Source organism: Ammodytes marinus, assembly GCF_949987685.1.
Source record: "Ammodytes marinus genome assembly, chromosome: 5".
Classification (NCBI taxonomy): Eukaryota; Metazoa; Chordata; class Actinopteri; order Uranoscopiformes; family Ammodytidae; genus Ammodytes; species Ammodytes marinus.
In genome coordinates, this window is record NC_137234.1 from 34483456 (window position 1) to 34496001 (window position 12546).

Sequence of the window (12546 nt, forward strand, 5' to 3'; positions counted from 1 at the left end):
TGGTAAGCCTCAAAGTGAAACAGAGTGGTTTCGCATAAATGAAAAAGGTTTTTCATCAAATGTCCATGAATCTTCTTTTTGGATCCAATAGGTAAGAATATGATATCGTCTTAACAACTGAACTACCCATCTATGCTTAAATTAGTTTTGCTTTTGAGGTGAGATAGGCCAGAAGTTATTGAGAAAAAGCTGCCTTCTCGAAAAAATGTCCTTCTATCATTTAAGTCATATTTGTTGTATTTTGACCATGCCGTACACCATTATTTTTTTTCGTCTTGTGATTATTGTATATTTGTGCACCACACCCTGATATTAGATGTTTTGGGCTGGTGCTAGAGAAAAGCTCATACTGAATGGAGAGGTGCCATCCCTGGAAGAGTACGAACAAGCCCAGTACATCTAATGGCATGTCCTGATTAGATTGAGATATTTTCTTGTGTACAACTATGGCCGCCTGGCGGTGGCACTAAATTCAAGTTCAGGAGGCCACCATTATCATTAAGATTCTGAAGAACAGTTTTGGCATTCAAATTGTTTGTGCCCATCACACTGTGCATGGAACGGCTAGCATGTCTAGCTTAAAGATTTTGTGCTCTGACCTCTAACTGTCAAAAGTCACCTTAAGCTTGTCTTCTACTTGTACTATATTCTAGCTGGCAGCTGTATGCATGGTTTAATGACTCTTAATGGCAAAGTGGAAGGGGGGTTGGACACACACACACACAAACACACACACACACACATACACACACACACTCAAAACCACATAAAAGCAGGTCTATTCATGTACAACAGCTAAGACACACAAGGGATCACATCTTCCACTGCACACTCACCCATGAACACAAAAACCCACAGACACACGCACACACACAGACACGCACACACAGGGTGAGCTGAGAGTGTTGACCGTTCCGCCACTAGGTTGCAATTAGCGAGACAGTAATGAGCTCTGGGACTCACACCATGCAGCAGCAGTAGCAGCACACATATATCCACTAGATCAGAGGACAGCAGGATCTTTCAATCATTTCCCATAACCCCTTTTGTTTGAAGAGGGGATTTGAATGCATCATAAGCACATAATGAGCACACAGACATTATAATAATCACATGGTAATAATGGAATGAACATTAAAACTGCACAAAAACTTCAGTAGGGAATATATAATAGAATATGTGTGTATTAAATGGCTTAATAGTATTGTGATTAGGGCTGTCAAACGATTAATATTTTTAATCAGATTAATCACAGGATTCTGTGGATTAATCACGATTAATCACGATTAATTTTACCATTCGAAATATGCCCGAAAAAATTAGAATTTTTTTGTATATTGTTGTATGAACGGAAAGATAAAGGACAGAAGGTGGATATGTACATTTAAAATTAGTATTTTTATTAATTGGAAATCCAAATGATGGTTTTAATACTGAAAAAAAAAATGTAATCAACCTAAAATATATAGGAGAGAATGGGGGAATCTGAGGCATCGGGTAAAGTGAGCCACCCCCTGTATCTAGGCAACGGAAAACATTTGTGGTCATGTGAGATATATGTTTTCAAGCCCCTCTCATTTCCCCCATGGCCCTGAAAGAGAGGACCTCATGGTGCTGTGGTAAGCATGTTTTTTTTTCACCAAAATAGGTATTTTGCATGTAAAAGTAAATTTTCTTGGTTTAGCACAACAGTTGAACTTAATCAACTGTTGTGCTAAACCAAATGTATTCACGTAGAAAACTTCTATCATACGTGTTGATGAACTACCAACATATGAAACCATGTGATGCTGATAACTGAAGATTAGCCTGAAATGCAAAGAGAGGTAGTTTTTTCTCAAATTGTGGTGGTGGGGGAAAGTGAGCCAAATGCTGTGGGGGAAAGTGAGCCACTGTCTCACTTTCCCCCACCATGAGGCACAAGTTAAGTTTAGTCTGAAACATATTTTAATGTAATATTACATGACATATCCTTTATTTTAATGTCATACACATGGTAGAAAAGCCATCATGGCAAGGAAATACACCAGGAAGACGACCTGGGGCAACCACACGGAAAGAGCACCTTCTCATCTTTCCCTGTAACCTTCAGGGCTGGAATGTAGAGTAGGCCTAGTTGTAGAGTATGACAGGCTGATGTTATAATCCAGTTGGGTCTTCTCCTGTGTTCTGAGTCCCAGGCTGTTCTCGCTGGTTCTGATTTTCCTATGATTTGACCCCCAGACACTAGCTGGCTCTAAGGGTCCTGTGTTCTGACCCCCAGACTGTGTTCTAATCTAACTGATTCTATCTTTCATTTGAATCTTATTAAAACCTTTTGAATTATAATATGTTGTATTTGATTTTGTTCAGAGTTACTTTCAAGTGTTTAGAAAATTTGCTTTGCTTAATTGACCAAACCACATCATTCTTTTACTAGTCCGACATTAGTTCTGGAATGTGTGGCTAGCTTTCAGGATTCTTACTGTTACAATATGTGTTGTTATGGTAGTTTCAGAGTGGAAAAAGTAAGTGGATCAGTTTACCCCACAGCTGGGGTAAAGTGAGCCACATGAAAACTTTTTTTAAAACAATCATATTTTCACTGCCCTTTGTCTTGAAAAAAATCTGCTAATGCCCATTTCTAGGAAACATCCTGAATTAATGGGAAATGTGTAAATTTGAGTGATAAATAATTTTAGAGGGGAGCAAATGTAAAAAGTGGCTCAGATTACCCCGTTCTCCCCTACCTACCACACCATAATTCAATTGGTCTGTCTCTTTACTATGTCTTTGGGCAAATATAGGCTATATAATGGCATTTATTTGGTGAATCTATAGGTTGTGAATTCTTGAATACAACTTGATTACAGTCCGCGGTGTGTGTGTGTGTGTCTCCTCCTGTTGCTCCCGACATCAACTGTCACTCGCGGCAGTTGATTTTATATACTATCTATGCCCCCGACACAGACGTGACTAGGGATGGGGATCGTTAATATTTATTGATATCGATACCTTTATTGATACGCCTTATCGATCCGGGTCTTTATCGATACCACTATCGATACTTTTCTATTATTATTATTATTATTATTATTATTATATATTTTGAAGAAAATATTATTTTTGGTTTTAAAAAATCAAGTGTATACTATCTATGAAAAAAATATATAAATGTTCGCACTTGTTGGTTAATGTATTGTCTACTGTCACTTTTCATCATGTTTTAAATTTTTAATAAATATTGGCATCAGTAGTTTAATTATATATTTTAAAATGATGAGAGCACTATACAACTGTATTACTCATGTTTCTCGCCAAAAACTCAATTTCCCATTCCTTTACGTTACACTTGAACGCATCATGATAACCTAATAGTCGTTTTACTGAGCCATTCTGAACACATCATCACGCAGCACGTTGAGGCCATTGAGGTTGTGTTCCCCCCTTTACAAGAAATGATTTTGCAACATAAGTTGCATTTCGCTTCTGCGGTCTCCCTACCTGGAGTAGACAATCCATCGGTTTCATGCTGAGCACCATGGCCTCAGATTTAGAGGTGCTGATCCTCATCCCAACCGATTCACACTCGGGTGCGAACCAGTGAGAGCTGAAGGTCACAGACCAAACAGCAGAGATGAGATCCTCAGCCCACCAAACTGCAACCCCTCCCCACCACGACTACACATTAACATCCTGTCGATGAATATCACAAACAGGATTGGTGCCCTGGCGGAGGCCAAACCCCACAGGAAACAAGTCTGACTTACTACCGAGAACCCGGACACAGCTCTGGCTTTGAGCGTACAGAGATTGGATGGCCCTGAGAAGGAATCCCCTCACCCCATACTCCCGCAGCACCCCCCACAGTATCTCCCGGGGAACCCGGTCATAAGCCTTCTCCAGATCCACAAAGCACATGACTGGATGAGCATAATCCCAAGCCCCCTCTAGGATCCTTGCAAGATTGAAAAGCTGGTAAGGCACCCCGTAAGGCACCTTAAACCTTGAGGCCACAGCTTCCCGCTGTGGCTTCAGCAATGGAAGTTTTGAATATCCACTCGGGTTCAATGCCCCCAACCTCCACAGGGATGCTAGAAAAGCTCTGCCGGAGGTGCGAGTTGAAGATCTGTTGAACAGGGGCCTCCGCCAGACGTTCCCAGGTCACCCACACTACCCATTTGGGCTTACCAGGTCTGTCCATAGTCTTACCCCACCTTTTGACCCAACTCACAACCAGATGGTGATCAGTTGACAGCTCCGCCCCTCTCGAAAGAAAGTCCGTCAGCGTCTCTACCATCTCAGAAGACTTAGAGACTTTAAACTCCCACTCAGTGTGCTCAGGAATTTCTACACCTGCATCATAGAGAGTAGGGCTTGGCGATATGACCAAAATCTCATATCCCGATATAGGTCATTTCATATCCCAATAACGATACATTTCACGATATAGCATATGTTCTGTAAATTAACGTAATAAAAATGTAATATTAATGACACATTGAAATAAGGCCTTTCTCTTATTACATTTTGAATTATATACTGGACAAATAAAAAGTATTTACAGCTATTGGATCATTTTTTCCTTTTATTCAAACTCTGATTTACAAGCATGCAACAAAGTAGAAAATGCTCATGTTATCTGACCGTCCAACTTAATACTGTAGTCGTACTTACAACCTTAGTATTTTAGTCTGCAATAGTGCACTGTTCTCTACACCTTGTAATTCAGTGTACTTTTTTTCTTTCTCTAAAATATCATAATTTCCAATTCAGTGCAAATAGCCCGCAATGTAAATGTTTTGGGAGTCCTTCCTCCACGGCTTATTTCAGACGGTGTGGACTCACACTGTGCGCCGGTGGTTGCTATGGTGCTGCTGCAGGCGAGGCTCCAGTCGCCTTTCGTAGCGAAAATTAAAGTTAAAATGAACGACTGGGGGCTGCCACTAACGTTCACGAAGCTTTTGGTGTGAGCGCAGGGTAACAAGTAACTATTGCAAATGACAGGCTTTCTTTTCTGTTCTATCACTGAGGAGTAGTCCCACACGGAAGACATGGTACCAGTAACGGAAGTGCAGCGGGGCTAGCAAGCGCTGCTTTCCTGTGTGTGCGCTTCAAAATAAAAGCCAACTCGCGTTTCCCAAGTTAAATGCTTTTAATGTGAAGCGTAGCTGTAGGAAATGTTCAGTTTGAATTAACAGTAACTTAACTGCGAGCTACATCAATAGTTTGTGTCGTAAAGAGTGTGATTTGTGACACAACGAAATAAACGATATTGCATAAAATGAAACGATAGACGTTTATGTTTCGTCAGGCGATATATCTCGTCATATCGCACAGCCCTAATAGAAAGCATCTTGAGCGGGAGTAGCCTATCACCACCTGGATGTGGAGCGCCACGAAGCAGGATCAGTTGGCTCTAAGGAAGGTGGTCCTCTCAGCTGAGAGAACCATCAGGACCAGCCTCCCCAATTAGCAGGATATTCACATCAAACCATGCAGAAAAAGAGCCAAAAAGATCACCAGTGATGTCAGCCACCCCAACAACAGTCTGTTTACCCTGCTGCCTTCAGGGAGACGCTACCGTCTGCTGAGGGACAACACAGAGAGGATGAGGAGGAGTTTCTTTCCCCAGGCCATCAGACTGTTGAACCAGACTGACAATGTCACTTAGCCCACCACCTAATCATTATTCAGCATTTGATGAATAAAGTAAATTGAACTTGATTCTAATCTTGCACCTTATGCAGTTGAATTGTAGCCGGTCTGGTAGATAAGAATATCACTACACATTGCCCTGTGCAATTGTGTATGTGACGATGAATATAAAACTAACTAACTAAACACGGCTCTCATGTTTGAAATTAATACCGTCAAAGAACTCCAAAATAGTTGCTGCAACAAATAATATCCAGTTTCACGATTTTCTCTGAAAGGAACAAACAGGAGGAAATAGAATACTAACAGCAATGGTGAAACTAGACACACTGACTCAGCAGTTAGGTTTAACAGGTAAATGTAAAATATATGTATTTTCTACTCTCTCTTCCCTGAAGTGTATATCATTGTTGTTTCTCAGTGCAACATAAACAAAAATAAAATAAACATAATTTTTAATTATGGACTGAAGATAAAACTAAATAATTATCACTATCTTGTGACTAAACACTAGTTTAATCTGGCCCTACCATTGTTATTTGAATGAGAACATATGTATTTCATTCAATTTAACCTTTATTTATATTCATAAGATCAGTTGAGGGGTGACCCTCATTTATAATCTCTTGCTCTCTTTAGATCCAGTTCTTGGGTTGGTTGGCCACTCCAGGCCTGCTGTGCTCCTGCTGTGCTCCGGTTGCTTATTAGGCATTGGTTAAGTATTGCTTGGTTACACATTAATTAAAAATAACAGTTAGTTAATGATGAGTTAATGTTTAGTATGTGTTTACTAAGCAGTAACAGTTAATTAATGTACCCTTATTGTAAAGTGTTACCGGGTATTCTTTATGTTGATCGGGTTAGTTTGGATGTTGACATTGGGCTGGCTCCTGGTTAAATAGTATTTACACCATCAAAATAAAGAAGTTTCACAAATCTTCTTCAGCTTACCGTGTGTGTGTGTGTGTGTGTGTGTGTGTGTGTGTGTGTGTGTGTGTGTGTGTGTGTGTTGTCTCTAAAGGGATTTGCTGAGATATATGTGGCTGCAAAGGCAAGAAGTGATTTTCTTGGCTGCTGTGGCAGAATACTCTGTTTATAGTTGCTAAACACTGACACAGAGAGACTAGCACCGTATGGGAGAACACACAGATGTACTGTAGATGGAATAAGAAGAACGGTTTACAAGCTATTCATATGGTAATTTGGTTATAGTAAACTAATTAATTATTCCTCAGAGTTCCAAATACATTATTATAGCTTGTTAGACAAAATGTACCTGGAATACCTGGAAGTGAGCCTAAACAAACCACTTCATCTTCATTTTCTTCATTATCAATGCATTTTAATACCTCTTTAAACTATAATACCTGCGACTGAGCTGCTAAATGTCACATACGTACTATCTTGTGCATTTACATCACAAATGAACCGCACGAGATATCGGATGGAAGCAGATCTAGACCCACCTTTTTAAGGTCTTGTTCATGATGTTTTGTTTTAAAGGAAAGTGCACTTGCTGTAAAGTTAACTGTGCTGAGGTGGAGGGTGTAGCATTGGCTGGATGGAACCTATTCAAAAAACGTCTGTTGTGTCTAATGTTGTATTTTAGCAGGAAACGCTACTTTATGAAGGCCGAACAAATTCTGGTCATTACATTTATTTTTTAAACTTATCTTTAAATCTTCTACATACATTGCACAGGAGTTTGTAGGCCCATCTGCCCTTACTGTATTTACCAGGGTTCCCACACATTTTAAACAATACATTTTCTATACTTTTCTATTACTTTTTCCATAAAATTCAACCGATTTTCCATTAAGGCCTGCTTCACAATCACATGGTGTCTATAGTCCGATAGTCTACACATGATGTATGTGTAGACTATCGGATGTATGTGTAGACTATCGGAGTCATGTAACGGCATAATCACAACTCTAGTGAACCCTACAATGAGTGCGGTTTGGTTCACTTCCACATTATGGAACCATTGGCGCTTTAGCCTATATGCTAATATCTGAACACTCTTTGTGTAGTGTGGAACTGACAGCTGGAGTCTGTTTTAGTCTTTTTTATTGTTGTTTGTCTTTTTACTGTTTTTGTATTGTATTATGGACCGTTTTTCTCTGTGTCTGGAATAAAATTAAATCAATCAATCAACATGGCAATTGTAACTTAAAGACCGACTTCACCAGTTGGAATATGAAGGTGTATTGAACTTGAAGATCCTATTTAGTATAAATGTGCAAAAAAACAATTTTATCGGATCATCCTAGCCTGAGAAAAGGCAGCAAGAGTGTTTTATGGTCTCACTGTCTAACCCTACAGTTTCCTTCTTGTGACATCACAGTAAGGGTTAGGATTAACAGGACAGCTGGGCCAGGGGAAGACTTAGGGAAGACTTAGGGAAGAAAAACCTGATTCATTATATTATAATAGTGATTTTATAATGATAGAACGCTGGTTCCGTATGGGTGAAGTATTCCTTTAAGGAATGTGACAGAAAAATAGATTTCATATAATCAATCAACAATCAATATATATATATACACTCACCGGCCACTTTATTAGGTACAGCGGTTCATTTTCTTGTTAACACATATAACTATCAGCCAATCACATATCAGCAACTGAATGCATTTAGGCATGTAGACCTGGACGGGACAACTTATTGAGGTTGAAACCGAGCAACAGAATGGGGAAGAAAGGGGTTTAAGTGACTTTGAACATGGCAATGTTGAGGGTGCCAGAAGGGCTGGTATGAGTATTTCAGAAACTGCTGATCTACTGGGATTTTCACTCTAAACCATCTCTAGGGTTTACAGAGAATGGTCCGAAAAAGAAAAAATATCCAGTGAGCGGCATTTGTGTGGACGTAAAATGCCTTGTTGAAGTCAGGTCAGTGGAGGATGGGCATACTGGTTCGAGATGATAGAAAGGCAACAGTAACTCAAATAACCACTTGTTACAACCAGGGTATGCAGAATACCATCTCTGAGCGCAAAACACAACCAACCTTGAAGCAGATGGGCTACAGCAACAGAAGACCCCACCGGGTGCCACTCCTGTCAGCTAAAAACAGGAAAATGAGGCTACAATTCTCACAGGATCACTAATATTGGACAATAGAATATTGAAAAATCATGCCTGGTCTGATGAGTCTCGATTTCAGTTGCGACATTCAGATGGCAGGTTCAGAATTTGGCGTAAACAACCTGAAAGTATGGATCCATCCTGCCATGCACCATCAACCATGCCATGTTCAAAGTCACCTAAACCCCCTTTTTTCCCCATTCTGATGCTCGGTTTGACTTCAGTACATTGTCTTGACCACATCTAAATGCCTAAATGCATAAATTGCTACCATGTGACTGGCTGATTAGCTTTTTGTTTTTATAAGGCATTGAACAGGTGTACCTAATAAAGTGGCCGGTGAGTGTATATATTAACTGGTAATTTTATGAGATTAACTAAAATGATACGATGTGATCTAAATGTTCCTTATTCAGATACAGACGCGAGACAGAGAAAGGAGAGGCCGACATGAATCACATGAGGGAGAAACCACACCAGGACAAGAGGAGTAACATTCTTAGGAGAAGGGAGAGTTCTGTATATGCTAACAAAGGACTACTTGTTAAACACCTACATCATAGATATAGATACTTCCAAGGCTTCTAGCAGCTTAGCAAGTCAGGGACCTTTGCAACATTTACGGCAAGAAATTTACAGCAAGATAAGAAGAATTCCTGGGGCAAGAGGAGGAGGCAAGACGCAAATTAACATATAACTGAGCATCTGTAAATAAGCTCACTCTCTCACTTTCTTTTAACGTTGATGTGATTACATCAACTTGCCTTGTCATTTTACTTAAATAAAACTGAGGCCGGGATTCCGAATTTTAAAACCTTTCTCCATGGCATTTATTCCTTCATACATACGGCTAAAGAACACAATTTATTATAGTTATTAAATGACTGTACAATGCATAACATTACACATGTTTTGGAATTCTTATGTACATGATTTAAACCCTAGTTTATTCAAAAGAACTTTCCAAATCCGTAGTAATTTACAAACCATTTCCAGGTCTTGAAATAGTTTCTTCAAATTTGTAGGGATGCACTATTAAAAAAATAAAAATAGATTGGAGTTGTCAGTCAGTCCGATATTCGATAAGTAGATTGCAGCCTTATCGGAGTCCGAAACTGATATTGGTTCGGATCGGTCCCATCCTTACAGATTTCATAACTTTTCTAGGAATTTCATGAGGGTGGAACCCTGATGTACTTACAGGTAGTGGGCTTGTTACAGTTGTGTCCGTGTCTGAAGTACTGTGGGTTCTCTATGACAGGAATCCTGGTCATTCCAATCACCACAGCGTCCGCCCCCACATCCAGCGTACAGGGACTGAGGATCCCATGGTTCACGTGATGAAGGGGGCTGGCAGAGTCTTCCTCACCACTGATCACTGCTACTGGTCCTAGACAGACAGAGAGAGGCAGTATGGATGAGATGAATGGCTCTTTACTATCAGTCAAAGTGCGTTTCCATGGCACAACTAGATTGGATTAAGACATATACCAAACTAGACACTCGAACGGACCGTGTTACTTGTCTGAGTATACATGGCCTTTCAGTAATCAGATAAATGTCCGATGCATGGCTGTCTCCACTATGCTAGGTGGCGCTGTAGCCAGGCTGTAGCCCTTTCAACAAGTGGTTAAGAGCCACGTCCGGTTCCCTTCCGGCAATAATTCTATATATATATATATATATATATATATATATATATATATATATATATATAAATTATTATATATATAAATATTTATTTATATTTATATTTTTATATACTATCTATGCAATAACCCTACTATTTTTTACGTTGTCTCCTTCCACTTCCTTGTGAAATCCTCCACGGGGATTCTCGAGCAGGCGCAGAAGCAAACTCCGATATGCGATGTCCGATCCCTGTATACATGCAGAGAGAATGCCGACAATGAACGACTTATCTAGGTGTTCTTATCCGACTTCTCTTGTCTGTTATTGTGCCGATTTGTGTGCGAAGTAGATCGGATAAAGGTGTTTACATGCAGTTTAAAAGTCCTGTTGAAGTCTTATTCGTTTAGTTACCCGATTATGAGTCTGCATGTAAACGCACTGAGTGTCTAAGCACAAACAAGACAAAAGAGACAGTCTACCAGCCACTGTGGCAGGTAGATTTAAAAGTCTACCAGCCACTGTGGCAGGTAGATTTAAAAATCTACCAGCCACTCATCTTTTTTACCAGCCACTTTTTATACGCAATATCTTTTTATATGCGTTAATGTTAAACAATACAATAGTAAGAATAGCTAATAAAAGTGTTTTTCATACAAATATTTTCCATCAGAAGTGATTTCTACTGTAAGTAGGTGCTACCAAGGAAGTGAGTTGCAAATACTCTTACTATATATGATACACAATACACGCCATCTTTATTTCAAAACATTTTATAATTGACCTCCATACTCTGGGTTCAATGCAACTTTTTTTCCCAACTGGCCCGCTTGGCCAGTAGATCCGAGTTTTACTGGCCCATTGTATATTTTCACTGGTCCTGCAGACACCTTTTTTTCATCATTTAGTCAATAATTATAATACAATATTGAAGTTACCTTTAGATTTATTTTTAGTTAATGATATGAAATGTTGATATTGTGCACAATATCAACATTTCATATCATTAATTAATAAGAGATGAAGGTCTGATCAGTCTTGGTGGTGTGGTAGTGTTTATCACTTTCTCCATATGCATTACAGATGTGAATGTGTCGACCCATTGACCGGTATTCCGCTTGCGCTCAAGTCGAATTTAAAAATAGAAATCTGAAAATCAGGGTGTTATGCCGTTTTATTAATGGGAGATGTCACCGTGTATGCGAGACGAGTTCACGTCTGGTCATGAGCGCGCTGCAGGAGCGTCACTTCTGCAAGGTGCGTGCATGAAGTAATCAGCTACACATAAGAGTCCGGTGTGGGACCATTTTTTCACTGTTGATAAAAAACAGTGCAGTGCAAAAGATGCAGCATAATGTTAAACGCTCGTCTGAGGCTTTAGTGTTAAATCACCTAGAAACACACGATGCCTTCGTCCGAGCAAAGCAGCGTTTCACCGTGAGATCTCACCAGTGAGTGAGCGAGCGAGCCGCTGCGCGGGGAAGAACTCTGTGGTTTGAGGCTCAAATAATAACCTTACCGGGGGTATTCTCCCCATTGGCGATATCGATGGGAAAGGCTTCCCTGTTTGTATGCGATCTGATTGTATGTCTCTCGAGCCTTAAAACACAAAGCCATGTCGGCAAACTGACTGCGCGACTCAAGGGACTGTAGGCCTACAGTGAGGAGTCCCTCCGTTAGTTTCTGTTTTCAGCCGACACAATTACAATCACCTCTAAGCACGGACAGCGTTTAAATAAAGCATCTCATTTGTATTACCATTAGGGCTTTGATGCAAATACTGTAACATAACGGCGGCAGCTCTGCTGCTTAAAGGAAAAGTTTTCACTTTATTTTCAGCACCTCAACCTCTGCTGTGGGAAGAAGAAAAGGGGCAAAGTAAGTCGATTGATTTGTCGACTTATGCCTCCACACGTCAACTCGCAGATAGTATTTCCTCGCGGAGCGGATCGCGCCGTAGTTCAGTTCAACAAGAAAGGCAAAAAGAAACTGTGGGACTGTGCAGCGCCCTGGCATCATGTTTATGACGAATGTATTAAATATGCAAATTCGATCGGACCTGACTGGAAAGTATTACCCGACACAGTGGCGGGTGAAGTGACACAATTTACACGCCAGCACGCAAATCTACCCGCATTTGGCGTGTGGCGGGTGTTAATTTCCATCCCTGTTCTGTATAGTCATTTTATC

At 40.1% G+C, this 12546-nt stretch overlaps 1 protein-coding gene across 1 annotated transcript in view; it reads right to left on the reverse strand.

Moving 5' to 3' along the window:
• Positions 1-12546, reverse strand: part of ntrk3a (neurotrophic tyrosine kinase, receptor, type 3a) — a gene marked incomplete at both ends in the record, with an annotated part of 339329 nt that overhangs the window by 82077 nt on the left and 244706 nt on the right. The window contains one exon of the mRNA XM_080027751.1: positions 9929-10117. Within this exon, the coding sequence (XP_079883877.1) occupies positions 9929-10117 (189 nt within the window). The remainder of the gene's footprint in view (positions 1-9928; positions 10118-12546) is intronic.